The following is a 20,677-nucleotide window of genomic DNA, read 5'->3' as shown; positions in this document are numbered from 1 at the left end:
CTGGGGGACACAGTCGGTTAAACATCGACTCTTGTTTCGGCTCAAGTCATGATTTCAGGGTCCTGGGTTCAAGCCCCATGTCTGGCTCCATGCTCAGCATGGAGTCTGCTTGAGATTCTCTCTCTCTGCCTCTCCCGCTCATGCTGTCTCTCTCTCTCTAAAATAAATAAATAAAATCTTAAAAAAAAAAAAAAGGAGAACACGGGCAGGTTGGGGAGCACAGTTTAATTTGGCCTATTCACTAGTTCATTCAGCAAAGTATTGAGCATCTCTTCACAAAACCATATGTAGTAAAACAGAATATCAATAATAAGGATGAGACAAAAGAGCCATGGTAAGCAGCCCCTGGTAGATTAGGCATCTGGTCTAGTTGACTCTGAGCCTCCTGGTAGCCAAAGGAAAAAGGGAGACCCACTGCTTTGTGTTCAGACCATAGAAGATGAGACATTTACATCAAATCCCCACAGAGGCCAAGTCCCGTTCCCATGGAGAGGTGTCTGGGGGAAATTTCACGATGGTGCCCCTCAGCCCCTCCCTCCTTTACCAGACTCAGGGTTTGGGACCTGGCACCTGGGCTGTAGTGTGACCCTGGGGACGTCCTGCCTCCCCAGCCTCAGGTTGCCGGAGGTTATGGGCAGGGGCTGCTGGCAGGGCTGGGATTGCTGGTCACACAGGTATGGCCAGCGCAGCCTACAGCACCACAGGCCGGAGCTCGGCAGCTAAACAGACTTAAGTTTGGGTCCCGGATCCTCCCCCTGCCCGCTTTTCTTCTGAAAACCAGACCAGTAGCACCAGCCTTGCCCCACATGGTCATGTTAGTCACATGATGACTGTGGGCCCCCATGAGTGATAACTGTAATCGGAAAGGCACCTGCATGTGCGTCTAGCCATACTGTGATTGCGGGGTTGGGGGGTGAGCATGGAGACAAGTGGGAGCCCCCTTCCTCCACTGGGCAGTCTGGGAGGGTGGGACTGGGTCTGATTCATCCTGTGTCTCCAGCACCAGGCACAGGCCACAAACATGCTTGTTGAAAGAAGAGGGGTCCTGGGGGTCACCTTTTAATTTATTCCATACTATGGTGTTCATTGGGGTAACACAAAGTAAAGTGACCATAGGCAGGAGTGAGGGCAGGGAGGAAGGTAGGCCAATGAATAAACTGAGGGTACGCTTGACGAGAGCCCACTCGGCAGGAACAAGGCAGGTGGTAGCCAGAAGGGTCTGTTTGGACAGGCAGAGTGGGCAGAAGCCACGGGCCCAGTGACCCACCCCACACCCAGCCACCCCAGGAAGCAGCCCTGCCCTGCCCCGCCTTGGGAAGGGAGTCCAGGACATGAAGGTGTGGACTCACCTGCCTCCTGTGAATGTGCCGGAGCACGTGTTGGCCTGTGTGCATCTCTACACCTGTTCCCGTACTCCCACGTGCACCTGCGTTCACATATGATTTCTTACGTCTGCGCTTGTGTTCCCATGCTCACATGCATGTACACATGCATACATTTGAATGCACATGCACACACATCCTCCTTCTCCAACTCCAAACCTTCCAGCCCCATTTGCAAAGCTGCGGACCACAAAATCAGCTGGAAGAAGCCTCATTGGCCACCCCCTACTGAAGACAGAGACTCCCTACCGTGCTCCTCCTTGGCACACTTCCTTCAGTGAAAGCTCAAGAAGCCCCTGGCACAAGAACCCCACTTACCCCCCTTTCCTATGGGGGAGTTTCATGGTGGAGGGGGGCTCTGGAGGCCGAGGAGCAACATAGGGCTCCAGAGTGCTAGGGAGGGAAAGCCCCCATGGCCTGGGCGCAACCCTTCCGTTGAGCAGTGAGCTGGGAATCAGGCAGACAGAGGCCTTGAATACCTTGGTGGGCTGGAGCTAGACTGACACTAGGGCATAAAGATTCTCCTTCCCCAAAGAGCACCCACCTCTGTGGGTTCAGGTAAAGGAAGCAGATCCAAGGGCAGTGAGCAACTTCTATGCTTATCCTCACTGCTCACCGCCCCCCCCCCCCGCCCCAGCCCCAGGGGAGACCCACCTCTTGCAGAGCTTTGGTTTTTCCACCTGTGAAATGGGGTGAGGATAGCTCGTGGAATTCTGCCTTGATGAGTGTGAAAGAATGACCCTGGGGTCTAGCCAGCCAGCCTAGGACTTGAAGTCTGCTCCTCTAGGGAATGGACCTGGCCCTGACCTTCTGCCCCTTATCTCAGGCAGTAGTCTTCAATCTAGGCAGAGCCAAGCACAGCTGCCCACAGAGGGGGACAGCAAGGCTCGATGCTCATGAACCCAAATCCACAGCAGCACCCAGCCCAGCCCTGAGGCTGTGAGGGTCCCAGGCTGAGTACCGCAGCAGTGCTGGAGGCTGACCCCAGGTGGCAGAGAGCTTGCTGGGTGACCTTGGAAAGGACACACAACTCCCCACCTTTTTAAGGAACCCCTCTTGCCTCCTCTGGCCTCAGCCAGGGTGGGAGGGGTGGGCAAGAATTCTGAGGCCACCCAGGATGACAAGTGCAAGGTCATCCAGGAAAGCTGAAGCTGAGCTCAGGCCCATCCAGGTCTCCTGCACCCTGGATCCCTCTCCCTGCCCCACGGTGTTCCTGCACCCCATGCTCTCTGGTCCATAGGCAGCCAAAGCCACCCACTTCCTCCTCAGCAGGGGCTCAGCATCTCAGAGGGGGCTCAGGGTGTCTCATGGATGAGTCAGTGAGTGAAGGAGGGGGAACAGCCCCCACCCTGCTCTCAGAGAGCTATGACTGCAACAAACTGAGCAACCACGTCTGAGCCTCAGTTTCCTCATCTGCAGAATGGGGTAGGAATGGGACGGGCTTTGTAGGGGCTGCTCTGGGGATTCATGGACGGTGCTGGGGCACAAGGAGTGCTCAGTCAGTGGGAAGCACAGGTCCTACAAGTGCACTTCCAGATGCAGGAAGTCCTTGACGGCCATGTATATTTCAAGAACATTTTTTACTCAAGGCCCCACCTGATCACCTGGCCATGGGTTTCTCCTCCTGGAAAACCCCCAGCCGTTCTCTGCAGCTTGCTCCGGCCCTGCCTTCAGGGGCTGCCCTCTTCTTCAGGCAGGGCCACACTCCCCACTCCCAGGCGACATGTGACTGGGAGATTAGCCCTTCCTAAGAAGCCCAAGTGCCGTTGGGTTCCATATAACCAGCCCTTTAGCATTCCCCTGTTTTCTCACCGAGGCAGGCTCCCTGGGTAGATGGTGCCATTTTCCCATTTCACAAAGAGGAAAACTGGGGCCAGGAGAGCTGAAATCACCCCATCGGGATGGATCTGAGTCCACCGTAGGTCCATCACTAGAGGGGTCCCTGCCACACAAAGTCCAGCCGAGAGGGCTGAGTGGCCTTAGCCAGCTGAGATGCAGGGTCCCTTTCCTGGGAGATGGCATGGTAGAGAACAGACTCCCAGACCCTCATCCCAGCAGAGCGGGGGCTGCAGCCTGAATGGAGGTAAGAAATATCACGTCCCAGATAGGCAGGCACGTGCTGCACGGCCGCCTGCCCCACCCGCCCCAGCTAGTGCTGCGGCTCTGCGGCCGTTGCTAGGCATCTGTAAGGCCCAGGTGGGCCCTACCTGTCGTGGAGCAGCCGCATAGCATGAGGTGGGCATGGGGCCCGGGCAGGAGCAAGGCTGCCTTGCCCGCCCTCCTCTCACTTGGCAGCAGCAAGCAGAAGCCATTAGCGCCTGGCAGCCCGTGTCCCATGGCTCTGACAAACGCCTTAAATGTTGTCGCCAAGGCTCCAGCTGTCCCGCCGGCCGCCTTTACTCCTCGTAATAACCAAGTGTCGAAGCTGATTGCAGCAGCAGGATGCAGCCAGTATTCAGAGCAGCTTTTACCCTGGGCGTTTCCACCTGGCAACCGGGCTGTGCCCACCCCACCCTCCACCTCCAGGCCTTTGTCTGCCTGTCGGCTCTTCCCAGGCCCTCAGCATGGCCTCCAGGCCGGCCGTGCCCAGCTTTTTATCCCAGGTGGTGTTCATGCTGCCACCACCGAAGCTGGTGGGCAGTGATGAGGTCGGGTCTCAGGCATCCACACCCAGCACAGCAATGGCCTGAGTGGAAAGATCTGGCCCCGAGTCCCACTCTTCTGGGTGACCTCTGCAGGGAGGCCCCTCCTTTGCCTTGGTTTAGGCTCCTCTCTCCGCCTTGGCACCCTTGTCAGCGGACTGGGAATAATGATTGGGCTCCGTGGGGCTTAGAGGGAACATGTGTGAAGCAAGATGCCGGTCGTGGTGTCCTGTGGAAGAGGCTCAGCCACACTGTGAATGCAGACACCCGTGGATGGAGGGAGCCTCAGGAGCGAAGGCCCATATCAGCTGCCCCAGCCTTGACTGTCCTGTCCCCACAGAGAAGCCCACTCATTCCCACCTCCACAGCTTGGCCCTGCTCAGGCTCCCACCTGGAGTCCCCTCCCTTCTCCCGTCCATCTGGCCTTGTTTCAAGTTTGGTCTGCTGTTTCCTCTTCCCAGAAGGCCTCCCCACCTGATCTAACCACCCTCCTTGCCCACCAGTTTTATGTGGACATCCAGTGGGTCCTGGGTGCTCAATATTCTCCTCTCATTATTTACCCTCATCCTCACACAGCCTTCCTTATGAGGTCAAGTCTATTAGAAGCCCCATTTTAGAGATGAGGCAACCAAGGTTCAGACAGGGTGGCAGTCACCGTGTCCCATATGCAGCTCCTGGCTCTGGTCCTCAGGATGCAGTGGCCACTAATCAGGGGACTAAATAAAGCCCCAGTCTTTCAGGGGCTCTGTCAGAGTGGCAAGCATCCTCAGCCCGGCCTCGCGGGTTTCCTTCCTGAGACACCCAGTTACAAGCACCTGTGTCCAGTGGTTGATTTATGAAGTCTCTGATCACCGGATCATTTGTTTACAGCTTCTCTAACCTTCCCATAATGCTGGAGGGTGACAGAGAAAGGTAAAGGGTCAGCGGTCTCTGCCCGTTCACCGGACTTCCCTGGGGGTTGCAGAGGGGATGGAGCAGGTGGGACCACGAAGCAATGTGAGATGCTAGCAGAGGTGCCCCAGTGGGGTGATGGTTACAGTGGTGAAGGTGGTGAAGGTGGAGGTGATGGGGGCAGTGACAGTGATGGTGTTGGTGTCCATGATGATGGAGGTGAAGGTAGCGATGGTGGTGGTGATGGTGATAGGAGGACCAGTGATGGGGTAATGGCGGCAGGCATGATGAGCAATGCTGGCAGTGGTTAAGTGGGGATCAGCAGTGATGATGGAGGTAGCAGTGATGGTGGTAATGGGAGTGACACTGGTGGTGGCAGGGGTAACGGTGGTGGCGATGGGGGTGATCAGGCTGGTGGGCTCCCTGTGGAGTGTGCCTTATGGGGAAGTCCACCAGGCAGCCCTGTCCCACATGTGGGTTGTGCCCTAGCTGGAGGCAGGATGCAGTGGGGCTTGATTCTCTTTTTCTTTTAACCTCTAGCGAGCACAGCCTTCTGGGTAATGAGATGCAAATTGACAGAAAAGACAATGAGCCAGCCTGCGGCCGGTGGGGCAGCTTGTAGAGTCAGGCTGATTGCCTCCGTGCCAATTTGCATGGCATTAGCTGTGCACGTCTCCTCCAACGGGGCTCATGCACTTCATCAGAGGTCACCTGGATGGTTGCGTCCAACAAGAAGTAATCCAGACCAGGGGCAAGGGCAGGGCCACTCTGACCCTGACTTGACTGGGGCTCCAGGATGTGACTCAGAAGAGTCTGGGCCTATGGGGAAGGCCACTGGATGGGGGTGGTGGGGGGCAGGAGGGAGGTTGGGCTTCATGGTCAGCCGGGACTAAGGACAGGCCAAAAGTCCAGTTCCATGTGTGGCAGGTCCAGGAGATCCAGTTTGACCAGCACCATGGTTGCATCCATTGCATGTGGTGTAAAGGTGAAAAACAGGCCTCAGGCAGAAGGGTTCAGCTGGCCTGGGATGCCCCTAACTGGCACCATCACCTGGGTGGTCCCTCCAGGCCTTGGTTCCCCCACGGTGCAGTGAGGCCCTTGGCCTCATTGTCTTTACATTGAAGGTAGTGATCATCAGGCTGTGCCTATGGTGTGCTCAGCAACAGTGGCCAGGGCCCGCTCTCCATGTGAAGGTCACACATTGCAGCCCTCTGAACAGGCCCATCCTGTCACTGTCCCATCACTCAAGGCAACTCCTGGGATCATTCCTGGTATGTGACCCAGGGGACCTAAGCAGGGTAGGACCCAGATAAATGGCCAGACCCGGCCCCTTGGGGCACCCTGCCAATCCCCCCTGTCTCTGTCCATGGTTCTGAAAGTCCAGGCCCAACTGGCCCTGGGGTCCCGTTGTGAGAGGACCAGGGGCCCCTTTCCTACTGCCCTGCTCTCTAACCCTGCAACCCTTCTGACCCAGTGCAACCCAAGACTCCACCCTATACCCTCTGCCGGGACAGAGGACAGTGGGGCAAGAGGCTCTTTCCCTCTGCCCTCCACCCCAGCCCAGCCACTGCCCCCTCAGGCATATCCTGGTGCCCCACCGGCCCCACCTCCCCTCTCACTGTCCCACTCCCTCTCCCCCTGAGGTTGGGTCTAATCAGAGCTAATCAGAAAATTATGAGCTGCCTGATTACTGATTAGATTCCTAATGTTAATAGAGTCGAGAAGGGCCCGCTCAGGCTGTGTTTTAGGAAAAAGTATAAAAATAACATCATGGGAAGGGAGCATGGCGGCTGTGGGGGCTTGGGCTCTGCTGTCCTCATAGGCAGGGGCTCAGGCTCCTCTGTTCTAGTTGGTGGGGGGTGCTCAGGCTCAGCTTTCATGTGGAAATACATTACATAACAGGCCTCCTAGCACCCCCAAATTCTCCCAGTGAAGCTGCTACCCCAGGCAGCTGTTACTGTAGAGGCCTCTGCCAAGTTCTGTACTCAGGACAGTAGGACTAAATTGTAGTGGTATGATGGGTGGGACATAGAGAAGAACTTACAGGTGGTACACTGCATGAGAGCAGGGCCACATCTATCCTAGCCTAGCATAGGTCAGGCACACAGTAGGTGCTTTTTTAAAAAGATTTTATTTATTTATTTGACAGAGAGAGAGACAGCGAGAGAGGGAACATGAGCAGGGGGGGTGGTAGAGGGAGAAGCAGGCTTCCTGCTGAGCAGGGAGCTCGACACAGGGCTCGATCCCAGGACCCTGGGATCATGACTTGAGCAGAGGGCAGACACTTAATGACTGAACCACCCAGGTGCCCCACATGGTAGGTGATTAATGAACATTTGTTGACAGGATAGAGGGAGGGTCATATCAACTTCTTCCCACTGGAACCACCACCCTCCCATGTCCTGTCCCTGAGCCATGGTGGGTTGTAAGGACACCTGAGAAGGCTCCTTGGAGGAGGGTGTTGGAGCATGCCTGGAGAATGCACTGGTGTGGGGCCAGAGCAGGAGGACCCAACTCCTGGCTGACCTGGCTAGATGAGGGGCCCATGTCCACCACCCCCCAGCCTTTCACTCTGTCAAGGCCTCGGTGACTTTTGTTTCTAAACCATTTCACCATTGACTTGGTAACAGCTAGGTGGGACTGGTGGACGACATTTTCATGAGTTCCAGAGTGAGGCTGGGGTCCCAGAAGGCTGACATCTTCAGTTCAGACCCCAGAGACAAACCCTTTCCTCCTCTACATGGGGTGCCCTGTGGAGCCTATACTCAGTCTCACTCTGCCCGTGTGTTTACCTCTGCACCCTCTGGGATCCCTGTGTTCTGTCATCAGTGCTGCTTCTGGCCTCGTCTCTGCCATCTCCACCCCCAGGGAAACCCATGGCCTCCAAGCCAACAGGTGTCTTAGGGCACCTCCTGATCTACCCCCCTCCCACCCTACTGACCAAGGTGGAAGCCTGCACCCAGCACCAGGGCACACACATCCATGAATCAAGTCCCTGCCCTCAAAAGACCACATATGGGGGGAGTCAAACAAAGTAGTGATGGAAGTGCCACAGGGAATTCTGGAAACCAGGCTGGCAGGAGCACCAGGCTTCCTGGAGGAGGCAGATGAGCTGGTGAAAGGGGTGAGGGGGCAGTCCACGCATAGGGTGCATCCCAAACAAGGGTAGGGAACCTAAGCATGGTAGGAGGGCAGAGCTCCAGATCATCATGGGGGAGAGTGACAAGGTTGGCAAGGCCAGGCCACACAGGTCCCCATACAGGGTGACAATAGGAAAGTGGGGTCTGGGGGAGGGGGACATGGGCCTGTGTGGGAGGCCTAAAGGTATGGGGGCCTGGGGAGGATGAGGTTATGCTAGGCAGCTTGGGTAGGAGTCTGAAGTTGGGTTGAGGGTGGTTCTGAAGAGGTCTGGTCAGAAGGGAGAGAAGGGGGCTTTGGAGGGGAGCAGCTTCCAAGGGACAGCCTTGGGGAAGTGATGGCCCAGCTTGGGTAGAGTTGGTTGAGTAGGACATGCAAATGAGCCCTTGACTCTTGTCTGAGGCAGGGTTGGGCTGGAGGCCAGGCAGGACGCTGGGGGCCAGTGGACAAAGGCGGTCCTGAGGAGAGGGACAGTCCATTGTCATGAGCTTCAGATGAAGCCAGGTCAAGCCAAGGTCAGAAGGCCCAAGAGGAAATCCAAGATTGTTTTGGAGCAGTCAGTAGGTCCCTGGGCAGAGCTGAGGGAAGGGGCGACCTAGGACCTGGGGCTGTATCTCCAATACCCAGAGTGAGTCTGCCTCCTGCTGGAGTCCTGCTCTCTGTCCTGTCCTTGTTCTGCATCTGCATTCCCATGGCCCTAGGAGAGCCCAGGCGGGATTCTGGTCCCCATTATACAGGAGAGAAACAGGTGCAGAGAGATGAAGGCAACGCTTCCCAAATTATGCACTGGGCCAGCCACCAGACGTTAGGAGCTCAGGCCTCCTGGCCTCTGTGGCAGGGCCATTGTCATACACAGGCACGCATACACATGCTTGTGTCCAGAACGTGGTCTGATGAGGGAAAGGAGTCAGCGACATTTCCATGGCACACTTTGATAAATAGTGTGTCGCCCATCTCCTCTAACTGGAGAGTGGCCACCAGCCCTGGGCCTGATACCCTCACCTGATGCTATCTGCATGTTTTTTAAAGGAATGAAAGAAACATTGGTGAATTACACTGGGTCATCATTCAGAGGGAGGAAACCTGACAAAACTGGAAATGTTATGAGAAATTCCACCTGGCTCACCAGGACCTGATTCACCTGTATAGATATGTAGGTTTCATGCTGGAGGCTAAGGGGTGCCAGCTAGGTTGGTGGGTTCTCACCCCTGTTAGCCCCTGGGGGATTGTGCTGAGTGGGGCCGTACCTTGGAAGGAGCCCCTTCACCCTTGGAATCCACATGGCCCAGCCCTCAGGTCATGCTCCTCAGGGATAAGGTGCTTGCCTGTGGCCGGGCTCTGGGGCTGCAGCCCAAACTCTGACCCGTGTGTTGGATTTATTGGCGTATTTCTCATTAGGGAAACTCTCACAGGTGCTTGGCAGGGGACCCAGGAGCAGCAGCAGTGACTGGGCAGGGCAGGACCCCAAGAGCCGGGCTTACGCTGCTGCCCTCAGCACAAAGCTGTCCACACTCATTCCCTCCTGAAGCAGCCCAGCACCAGAGTGGAAATTTCCCGAGGGTGGGCTTCATCCACAGTTCCTGACAACTGCTCTGCAAATTCAGGCTGGCCCATGCACATGTTCTGCCCACTCACAGAGGCCCCTTTCCTTGCCCCTTGCCCCGTTCACAGTGAACACATTTGGATCCTGCCCCATGATACATTGCACCCAGCTCTTTCTATCCTGACTGAGGTTCCTGTTGAAAGCTAAAGCAGTGAAGCTAGTGGAATTGATGTCATCCCCCAAGTGCCTCTTCACCTCCTTTCCTTCCTGCTCTTCCTACAGTCCTGATGTTAAACTGTCCAGTTGAGGGTAACATACCCGTAATAGGAGAGAGTGGGTTTTTTAAAAGTCCTCCCAGACAAAATACAACACAGCAACCTTCCCTGGGTGCCCAGGATGTTCCGGGAAATCCCATCTGGTCCGAAATTCAAGCCTCTGGGACAGTAGGTTCCCCAGCCCCATCTCCATCTTTAGCCCAAGCCACCCCTCACTTCTTCCTATCTTTCCTGGGAAATTAAAACACAGGCTGTCCTTGCAGGCAGGACCAAGGAGGCACAGGACTTGATAACATAGCCCGAGATGCCCACAGAAAGCAAGCAAGCCCAGGCCTGGGGGTGGAGAGGCAGGAGCCCCTCAGAAGGGAACCACAACTCGAATGAGTTTTTTCCTGGTACATGTATTCTGACCTTTTTTTTTTTTTTAAAGAAAAAATCCGTTTTACTAATTTTTTTTAGAAGCTCATAGAGGACGTGTGCAGCTGGTGAGGGAAAAGGTCAGGGAGCCCGTTGCCGCCAACAACAGCGCAGGCCCCACGTGATGGCTTTCCCCCGAGGCACGCTTCGCTTGGAGGAGTGTTGGTGATTTTCCCTGCGGCTTTGGTTGCTGGAGTTTTGGTCTGAGATTTGAGTGTTTGTGTGTTTGTTTTGCATTGTTTTGGTGGTGGTTTTATCTTTCAGCTGGAAGCCTGGTTCATACAGAAAGGGTGGGTCGGAGGTGTCATGGGACGGGAGCCAAGCGTGTCCAGTGCGAACAGACACAAGAGCGTAGAGAGGGTGGGAGGGCAAGGCCAAGTGCGGTCCGGCCCCAGCGGCACTGGTGTCCGCGGTGCATTCAACAGGAAGGCAAAGCCACAGGCATCTCCATCAACTACTGTGCATAAGTCATGGGTCCTGGGCAGCCCACTATGCCCGTGCTGGTGTGCTGCTTCTCTCTACCCTTCAGAATGCAGAAGGCAGGGGGATCAGGGCGGGACCTGCCCTTGGAAGGTCGCGGTGAGCGGTGCTGTGCCTATAAAGCCCTGAGCACGTCATGTGCTGCAGATGGTGGCCAGCAGAGTCCTCGAGGCCGCCGGCACTCAGGTGGCGGGCACCGTCCCGCCACATGTGCGCCTCCCCCAGGCCGCAGGTTGTGCAGGGACGGGGCCAAGTTGGGATTCTCCTGGCTTCTGACTGTGGACGTACCCACTTGAAGCAAGTGGTGGACAGACAGACAAATGCCCGCTCAGGCCAAGGTAGCAGGAAGGAAGAGACCCACAGGGACGTGACCCCCATCCCCACCTGTGCACCTAGCCCTATTGTCAGCCTCGGAGCTCTAGCTGCCTCCTTGCTAAGCTGCATCTTGCTTCATTATTATGCAGATATTTTAATTATGCAGATATGTTTTTAGACAGTTTTAAATATGTATATTATTTACTCATTAGACCATAACAGCTCTGGAAATTGGAAATCTGTATTTAGTATCTATCAGTGCACAATACAGAGCTAATACGGGGCCTGCAGGCAGGGAGGGAAGCAGGGTGGTGGCGGTGGCAGTGCTGGGTTGATCAGGGACTGCGGGACACCCTGGTCCTCAGCCCCTCCCAAGGTCTGGGCCCAGTGACTCCAGGGTTGGGGGGGGCAGGCTCAGCACAGCATCTGGGAGGCGAGTTACTGATCTACTCTCCTGCAGAAAGGACAAAGGAACCGCTCCTGGGACAGGTGGGGGGCATCTGAGCCCAAGCAGCAGGCCCATGTGGCCAGACCTGGTCCTTCCCCGAGACGCTCACTGTCCAATGCTGCTCACAGACCTGGGTCGATGCCCCCTCTACCACTTTCCCACCAGGGGCCTGGGGTAGTGGCAGTAATGCTCTGAGCCTCAGTCCGCTCACCTGTAGAAGGCGGGGGAACAGAAGACTCCACGTCTTCAGTGACTTGCTAGGGATGGCGTGGGGAGGGTGAAGAAAAGGCCCAGTCTTCCACCTGTCATTGGATGAGCTGCACCAGCCAGTGAAGCTGGCCCAGGGGAGGTGCCAGGGGTGGGGTCTGGTGTCATCTGTCCCCATTACCTTCGTTGCCACCCTCGAGCGGTGCTTTCAGGGCATCTGCTTGGTACGAGGACTTTGCAGCCCCCAGCCCCTACCTCAGGGCACCCCCATCACAGCTTCTGCTGGGCTCAGCCCTCAGTGGCCCAGATCTCAATATCCCGCTCCCTGTGGGTTCAGGGCCTTTCTTCCTAAGCCTCTCGTATCCTCTTGGAAGAGGGAGTAGCTATAACTAATTAAGACCAAACACCTCGTACAATCTTTCCCTCCGGGCTGCACGAAACAAATCCTGTTTGATAGACAGTCGCTCTCCAGACCCGTTCGGGCTCGGCCAGCGCTGGGGGGTGAGAGGAGGAGGCTCAGGAGAAGAGGGGCACCCAGCATTAGGGGAGGAGGGGGCCCTCAACGAGGAGGGGGAAGCCTGAGGGCTCCAGCCCCCTCACGCCCAAGCCCTGCCCCTCCCAGCATGCAGTAGGGGCTGGACCCTCCAGCTGTTGGCCTGTGAGGGGCACCCACCAGAGCTCCAGGCCCCTCATCTGAGGTCATCGGCTCCACAGCAATGGAAAGACGTTTCACTTAGTGAAATTTGAAGGCGGCTGCAGAGGGGCGACTCTGCAGGGGAGCTTCGTCCCCAGCCCAGCGCACCACCAGTCCTCCTCTGTCTTGCCTTTTCCTGTAAGAACAGTTTCTGGAGCTGAGGGAAATTGATTGTTAAGTGAAACTCTCTGATAATTGCCTCTGAAATGCCTGCTGTTATTGTGATGGACTTGGCCGTGAGCAGCCCTGCTCAGCAGTCCCACTGTGGTTCCCTCCAACGCCTTGGCCACAATGGGGACATCTCAGGCCAGGCCAGCCACCACCAGTGGCTCTGCAGCAGAGTCACCCACATGGGCCGCCCTAACCCTCCACGATGTGATGAGGAAAAGTGGCTGAGAGAGGTTAAGTCGCACACCCGGAGTCACACAGCCGGCTGGCCGAGCCAGACTCCTGCCTGGGTCTCCACCCAGGTTCAGAGATGCTCTGACCTTAAGCTAGCGGGTGTTCACCGTGCACCTGCTGTGTGCAAGGGGCCCGGTATCGTAAAGTTCACAGCTGCCAGATATAGCCCTCGCCAAGCTCAGAGGTCAAGGAAGACAGCAGTGAGATGTGATGGGGACAGATGGGGGCTTGGCAGGGGTCAGGGAGTGGTTAGGACGAGGATGAGGCCTAAGCTAACACCTCGAGGGTGAGGGAGCGAACCCGCTGAGGAGTCTGGGTGATGAGACACAAGGTGGAAGCAGAATGTGCAGGGGCCTGGTAGCAGGAGAACCAGAGGCTGCCGGTGGCTGAGGGGTGAGAACGGAGCACATCTTCCCCCAGACAGGCAGTATCCTGGACACGGGACCAAGCTGTGGGCCCACCTCTGCCCCTGCCCTGCTGGGAGTCTCGTAGGTTCTGTCTTCACCTCTGGTCCTCAGTTTCCTTCCCCATCCTGCCTGCCTGGAGGCCGCCGTGAGGACTCAGGAGAGGTAGGAGGGATGCGCTAGGAGGATGAACCTTAGGGCAGGGTGAGGCTGGGCTGTGAGCCCATCTCCCCACAGCCTTGAGCAGGGCTGACTGCTGTGGGTTGTGGAGACAGGAGCCCGAGGCTCTGAGTGCCTGACGGAAGGGGAGCCTAGGGACTGGGCAAGGGCAAAAGGAGGCATCCAGGGGAGGTGTCAGTCTGATAGGGCTGACCGAGGTGAGAGGGAGCACGTCCCAGGCAGAGAGTGGATAACAGAGGAAGACCCAGAGGTGGGCAATAGCCTTGCGTGCTTGGAGCCAGCAAGAGACACCCCCGGGCACTGGCCCCTCTGGGCAGCTTTTGGGGGTCGGAGTAAGGGGGCTGCCAAGAGCCTACCCAGCCTCAGAGTGGGTCCAGTTCCTATCTCCAATTTACAGACAAGACATCGAGGGCCAGCAGAAAGCCAGGTTTTGAACCCAGGCCAGGGCTCCAAGGCTCCGGGAGTCCGGGTTCTGGTCGCTGCTCGGGGCCCCTCAGACATGCCAGTGGGTAGGCCCACTCCTCTCCCCTCCCCCCTCGGACCCGATGGGACCTCCAGCAGCCACAGCTTGCCCGCCTCACCCCCGTTCCGCTGCCTCCACCCTTCCTCCTGTACCACCGGGCCCGTGCGTTTAGCAGTTTCCACACGTCCCGCGCCCGGGGATGGGCTGATTGATCTGTAACACCAAACAAATAATAATGGCTTGATCGTTACTGAGGATTAAACATAATCCTTTCGCTCTGGCTATTGCAGCTCCGTTATTCACGAGTCAGCGGCCTGACCCGGGCCTTCGAGCCCGTGGGACTTCTGGGAGGCTAGGGGCTGGGGCCCCCCTCCCTGGGTCTCCCTCACCGTGGCCGCTCAGCTAGGGAGCTCTGGCCCTTGGGCCTGTGCATCCCGCGGACGGAGCTGAGCCCTGAGAGGCTGCAGGGGCTGGCGCCCCTGGCCAGCGGGGAGGTGGGAGCAGGAGAGGACAGTTCCTCGAGGCTGCGGCCCAGTGGGAGACTTCAGCTTGTGGCACTTTGGGGTTTGCAGCCCATCAACCCTGTGATTTTCTGAGGCAAGAGGCCTGGTCTGGTTGTTCCCACACCCTGCCCTCACCTCATCCCCCATGAAGGGCGGGGCCTCAGTGGAGCCCCACGTGGGCTTCAGGCCCATTCTGAAAGGCCTGTGGCCCCCGGGAAGGTAGTAGGCCACTGAGGAAGGAAAGGGGGCCTGAAGAGATTGCCCAAGGCTCACCCCTCGAAGGGTGGCCCCAGGGGCTGTCCCTAGGCCTCTCGCCCTCTCATCCAGCCCAGTGCTAAGCTGGCACAGCTGCTGCTCGGTTAACAGTAATAACCAGTGTTGTGCCGTGCATGTCACAGAACTCTGCAGCCTTGCGAACCCGGGGCGTCACCCATCCTGGGGGTTGGGGTCAGGGTAGGGGTGTTTGTAGTTTAGGCTGAGAAGAAGCCCCAGGATGGAAGTGCAAGTGGACCCCTCGGGACCTCCAGAAAGCTGTGCCTTTTGTATGCAGAGCCATGGGGAACTTCTGAAGGGCTTAGGGGCAGGGGGTGGCCACAAGGTCAGTCCACATTTGGAGAATAGATGACAAAGGGCAAGAGAGGACACAGGAGCCTGAGGGAGGACAGTCCCTGTGAGAGGGGACGAACAGTAAATGATTTGAGTGACAGCACGGGTAAGGTGTAGGTGGCAGCGGCTCCAGCGGTTCCAGCGTCGCTGGGCTCATTCCAAGAGGGGGCTCATTCCACAGGGGGCCTGAGGGTCACCCCAGGAAGGTGTCCAGGACCCCAGGGGGCTCAGGACTGGAGGCAAGGTATGGGAGGTGTCTGGGAGTGGAGAGGCCTGTGGTCCCTGAAGCTGGGTAAGGGGTGTGGGGTGGGCCGCCCCAGCAGACGCAGCAGAACAGGTGGGGTAGCCGAGGAGGGAATTAGAGGCCAGGAGGGGCCCAGCATCGTGAAGTGAGGGGGTTTGACTTCAAGAGAGACTTTCCTACCCTGTCCCCAAGACCCCCGGCCTCGTAGTCTTCTCAATGTTCATTGTTCTTGGCCTGAGGAAGAGGGGGAGCTAGGCCAGTGGGAGGGAGGATGGCCCTGGTCAGCCCCTCTAACTGCCAGAGGTGACATCCCGCCCCAGAGAACATAGGCCATACCCCTCACCACCACCCTGTTCCATGCTGGGAGGGAAGAAGACCGGTCTCCCAAGTCCCAACCCCCATCTCCCCCTCTGGGGCCTACATACCACGCCAGGCCCGGACTTATGGATGGGAGCATGTGCCCTAAATACCAAGAGGCCAGGGCCTTCTGAGTGAGGGCGGGAGGCCAGAAGGCAGGACCCCACTGCTCCACGCATGGGATGGAGTGGGGCAGGGGTGGAAGACCAGAGCCCCTCCCCCACAAGAGTTGCCCTGTCCCTCACCAGGCGTGGTGGGCCTGTGGAATGTGCCTTCAGACCTTGCTCATGGGCTGGGCAAGACAAATGTGGTTGTGAAGGCCAGACTCAGGGCCCCAGCCTGACCCACGCCGTGACCTTGGGAAGGCTGCTCACTGCCTCCATGCCTGGGTCTCCTCATCTGAGGAAGACATGTGGGGCATGAACAGAGACAGGAACACATGATGTGTCACTGGCCTGGTGGCAGGCTCGGCCTGCAGCAAGTGACCAGCCCATGGTAGCAATCATCAGTATGATTAACAGGACTTCACTACACTCAGCTCTGCGGGAGGCCCCAGAGGCCCATCTTCAGGAGTCCCAAGAGTTCCTGGAGCAACAGGATCCATGGAGGCACAAAATAAGAATTTCTGGGCAGCCGGGGTTCAGGCTGTGAGGGTGGCAGAGTACCAACGCCTCCTCCAGGAAGCTTTCCCTGATGCCCCAAGTTCCCACAGCACTAAGCTTCCTTGAAGCACTTCAGCTCCTCCTGCTCTGATGGTTCTACCAGTTTTGTGTCTGTTTGCTCCTCTCGACTGTGAGAGGGCAGGGCTGGCCCGCCACGTCTCTGCACATCAGCATGGTCTGGCGCCAGGCATGGCGGGTAACAGGGCGTGGTTTAGAAGGACTGCTCACGCGCAGAGGGGCCGTGATGGAGGAGAGTGCAGGAACCAGCCCCGAGGGATGGCCAGGCTTGTGTGGACAGAGGCCTGGAGAGCCATGCTGGAAAGGCACTCAGGACGCTGGGACAGGGACAGGTGGTGGTGGGCCTGGGTGAGCAGAGATGTGCTGAGGGCACCTCCTGCCGAGCCCTGAGCGAGCTGGTGGCAAAGACGTATCAGCAAGACACACCTGTCACTTGTGGCAGTGCACCCTTGACTAGGGAGGGCCTCTTCTTGGCACTGGCGCGACACTGGTTTGTCGACAGTAGAGGGGCAATGGGGCTTGACTCCAGGGCCTGGGTCCTACTTATGTCCTGGGGGTCCCCCTGCCATCCTGTGGTGGGAGATGTGGCTGAGCTAAAGTACAGGAAGCCCCATGGAGATGCCACTCAGGTCACTTTGTGCAGGCTCCACCTGCCCTCTGTGAACCCAGCTGTGGGTGGGGGAAGGGCCCACACAGCAAGCTGGAAAAGGTCTGGGGCCAAGGAATCTCTGAGAGTCTGGCAGCATGGGGCAGGGGAGTCCCTGAGCCAGCCTGGGCCCAGGGAGTACTAAGGATGGAGATGGCTTGGGCTGGGCATGGGCCTGACCTCCCTGTGCTCTATTCCTCAGAGACTGGCCGATGCTGCAGAGAACTTCCAGAAAGCCCACCGCTGGCAGGACAACATCAAGGTAAGAACTGCCGTGCCCTCCCCAGCTCCTACAACCTGCCCACCCCCAGCAAGGGTAGATGTGAATTCGGGGGAGGGGGCGCTGCCCAGACTCACTGGAGGAGAGCCGAGGGCTCTATGGGGGGGAGCCTGGAACCTTATGCAACATTCAGCAAACATTTGAGGCTCCCCCGGTGCTGGGACACAGGGTGCAGATAGGAAGCGCTCACTCCACCCTAGAGGAGCTGTGGAGTCCCCCAAGGGCAGACAGGCTGCTCTAAAGTGGTGTTCCCCAAAGCTGGTGTCGCCTTGGGGGTGAAGGATGTGCCCAGACTCTGGAGAGACCCTAGAGCAAAGAAGTCCCTTGACTCCAGGACCTTTCCGAATGCCATACACTGACCTGGAAGAGTCACTGCCAAGAGGGGGCTCTGTCCCCTTCCTGGGGCTTCCCTGAGAGCAGCCTGTCTTCCAGGAGGCCGTCCGACTGGGATCAGGGACCAGGCTGGTCACAGCCACAAAAACCCCTCCTTCCACCAGGAGAGCTCAGAAGGAGCCCAAGTGCCAAGGCAGTGGAGGCATGAGAAGCTGGTAGGAAGTCTCTTCTTGAGGGCAGAAGGGCCCAGAATGTGGGGGAAGAAAGGGAACCTCACTGACTGCCAGTCTCAAACCCATGTGGCCCTCACTAATTCAGGCAGCTGTGTTTGATTTGGGCTGGGACTGGATACACCTACACCCTTTCCGTCAGGCCAGCGTCTCAGAGGGTCACAGTAAGCCAGAAGGTAGACTGAGGCAGGGTTCCTCCCAGACTCAGAGAACCCCCAGTGCCAGGGATGATGGAACCCTCAGGGACCAGGCCAGTTAGCGGGGCTCCTGTGTCCTTCACAGCTGCCCGGGCATCAGAGCCGTGCCTCCTGGTGGTCTCTGCTGACCACGGGGGGAGGCACCAAGGGCTGGCGGTGGGGGCCGGGGGCCTAATAAGGTGGGGGAGGCCCTTGCCGCTCCAGCTCTGGGCCCTGCACATCTGGTAGGCGGGTGGATTATTACCCCTACCTAAACCGACGAGAACACTGAGGCACAGGGTGGTTAGACATACCGAGGTGCCTGTTGGCGGCAGAGATTCACAGCCGGGCTGTCGGGCCCCAGGGGATTCATGCCCATGATCCAGGGCCCCTGAACCTGTCTGTTCCTCCTCCCTGGCCTCCATCCCCCCAGGCCACCCTGAGTCCTGCCCTGCCTTGCCCACCCCATGGCATCCTTCCTTTGTTGCCTGGTGGGTGCTGGGTGCTACCCTTTGGGAGCTTAGGTGGGATTCGAGGTAACATGATTGTTTACAGTGAACACATCAATGACTGCATGACTCCTTGGATGGATCCCTCCTCCCCAGGAGCTCAGGACTGGCCCTTCTCTCTCCCACCCTTTCCAATGCCACCACCCATCACAGGGTCGCCGTGCCCCCTCAGCCCCTGGATCAGAAACATGCATGGTGGCAGCACCACACCCCCCCACGCTCAGACCACACTCCCACCGGTAAACAGCCGCTGCCCAACTCCTCTTCAAGGCGCAGCCCCGAGCCCCCTTGGCAACCTCATTCCTCACCCACCTCCCCCTATGCCCCTGCCATGCTGGACACCTCACTCAAGGCCCGTTCCTGATCTCTGCCCGAAGGCCTTCTGTTCCTCCTGGTGGCCCGGCTTGTCTGTCCCTTCCCAGGGAGGCCGCTCCCGCGTCCCAGTTGGTCAGCCCCTCCACCTTCCGGCCATCAGGACCCTCTGCTCCTGCTCCTGCTCCGGCGGTGCCTTTGTTTCTGATGTCTCTGCGTCCTCCCTCCCCACCCAGGACTGCGTGCAGAGCAGGCACGGGACAGTGAACCAAGGAACAGGGATAAGGGAATGAACAGACCCGCCCTCAGCCTGGTTTTCTCTCCCTCCCAGTCCAGGCCCCCCAAAAAAGACAAAGAGGTTGCCTTAGTCTCAAACCTATTTTCTTTTCCTGACTCTACAGAAAACCCAAAATATACAAGGATCATCCAGCCAGACTCCCGACCCCTGATTTTCAGCTACTTCCTGAGGCAGGAAGAGCTTACCCCAGGCCAGAGTGGGCACCATGGGGGCTGCCAGGAAAGGGGGCCGAGGTCTCAGGGGCATCCGGGGGGTGCGGAGATGGGTGCTGCTTGAGACAGTGTGGTCCCTGCACACCGAGTCCCCGTGGGGCCCAGTAAGGGTTTGCCCCTCTCTGGGCTCCCGTTTCCCCATCTGACAAAGGACTCTGGTGTTTGATGCTGCCTGCCGGCCCAGGCTGGTGTGCGGAAACGTCACTCCACGCGTCAGGCCATAGAGATGCCTAGTTGGCGACAGTGTAGGTGCATGTCCGGCCCTGGGTGCTCCTGTCCGAAGATGAGGCAGGAGTGGACTCTGGCTGGCCCCCTCCCCTCGGCTCGACCTGGGATGCCCCCAGCTGAGGAACTGATCACCCGGCCAGCGGGTGTCGACCCCCGCCTCCCCCTCAGTCCATCCGGCTGCGTGTCTGTCTCTATCTCGGGCAGGGTGAAGCTAGAATCACCCCCTCCTTCCCAGCGGCAGGGTCAGGACCCCGCTCTTCACCAGAAGCCCTGCAGTCATCCCGCTGCCAGGCTGAACGGCATTAGTGCTAACGGTGGGCCCATTAGCTGGCACGCCGGCCAGCCCTGCCTGGGCTGCCCGGGGGAGCTGGTGGCAGCTGCAGGTGGGGACTGTCCGTGCCAGGGGGATCCGCGGACTTGCGGCTGGGAAAGGGATGGCGTCTTGGTCCCTTGCAGGCACACCACCCACCCTTGAGACCGTGTCCTTCCCAATGACCTTCAGGAGGTACAGATAAGGAGTGTTCCTCCCTGTGGCGCTCAGGAGAGCCACAGAGCCGGTGTCCACCTCAGGCCCTTCACGCAAGCCCGGCCTTCTCCCAGGAATGCCCTTCCCTCCTCCTTCAGAACGGCAATGCCTCTCCTTCTCTGGTTAAATCCCTAGGGCTCCTCTTCCTGGTCCCAAGCCTGGGATTGGCCCCCGCAGCCCCCAGTGTCCATCTTTGGAGCCCCCAGCACTGACAGTTCCCAGCGCAGGCTGCCCCAGGCCAGTATCCCAGTGGACTCATCTGTCTGCCCCGCTCAAGGCTCCTCTAGGCCAGAAGCAGTTGGACCTGACTCAGTGTTGCCCACCACCTGTCCATGTGCCCAGCCGAGTGCCCGTGGACAGATTTGGCCAAGAGCAGCTGGGCCTCAGTCTTCTTACCTCTGAGATGGGGAGAATGGCTCCCAGCAGATCTGGGCACAGAGAAGATGCTTGGCACATGGAATCCACTGTAGGGTATGGCCCTCCCTATGTCAACAGCACACTGTAGGTCTACTTGCAGACCTCTGAGAAGTGGACAGTGGTATAGCTACACACACACACACACACACACACACACACACACACACACACACCATCGACTGTCGACAGAGCCCAGGAACTTAGGAGATCCTGGGGTCTACAGGGTCAGAGCTGGCACA

At 58.1% G+C, this 20,677-nt stretch overlaps 1 protein-coding gene across 2 annotated transcripts in view; it reads left to right on the top strand.

Annotated features, from left to right (window-relative positions):
- Positions 1 to 20,677, top strand: part of CACNA2D2 (calcium voltage-gated channel auxiliary subunit alpha2delta 2) — a 141,699-nt gene that overhangs the window by 92,281 nt on the left and 28,741 nt on the right. For both annotated transcript variants that reach the window (XM_026500923.3, XM_057311735.1), the window contains exon 4: positions 17,120 to 17,179. In XM_026500923.3, the coding sequence (XP_026356708.2) occupies positions 17,120 to 17,179 (60 nt within the window). The remainder of the gene's footprint in view (positions 1 to 17,119; positions 17,180 to 20,677) is intronic.

Source organism: Ursus arctos, unplaced genomic scaffold, assembly GCF_023065955.2.
Source record: "Ursus arctos isolate Adak ecotype North America unplaced genomic scaffold, UrsArc2.0 scaffold_14, whole genome shotgun sequence".
In the NCBI taxonomy this organism is placed as follows: Eukaryota; Metazoa; Chordata; class Mammalia; order Carnivora; family Ursidae; genus Ursus; species Ursus arctos.
The sequence above is the reverse complement of the archived record's forward strand: the minus strand, read 5'-3'. Positions and strand labels throughout refer to the sequence as shown.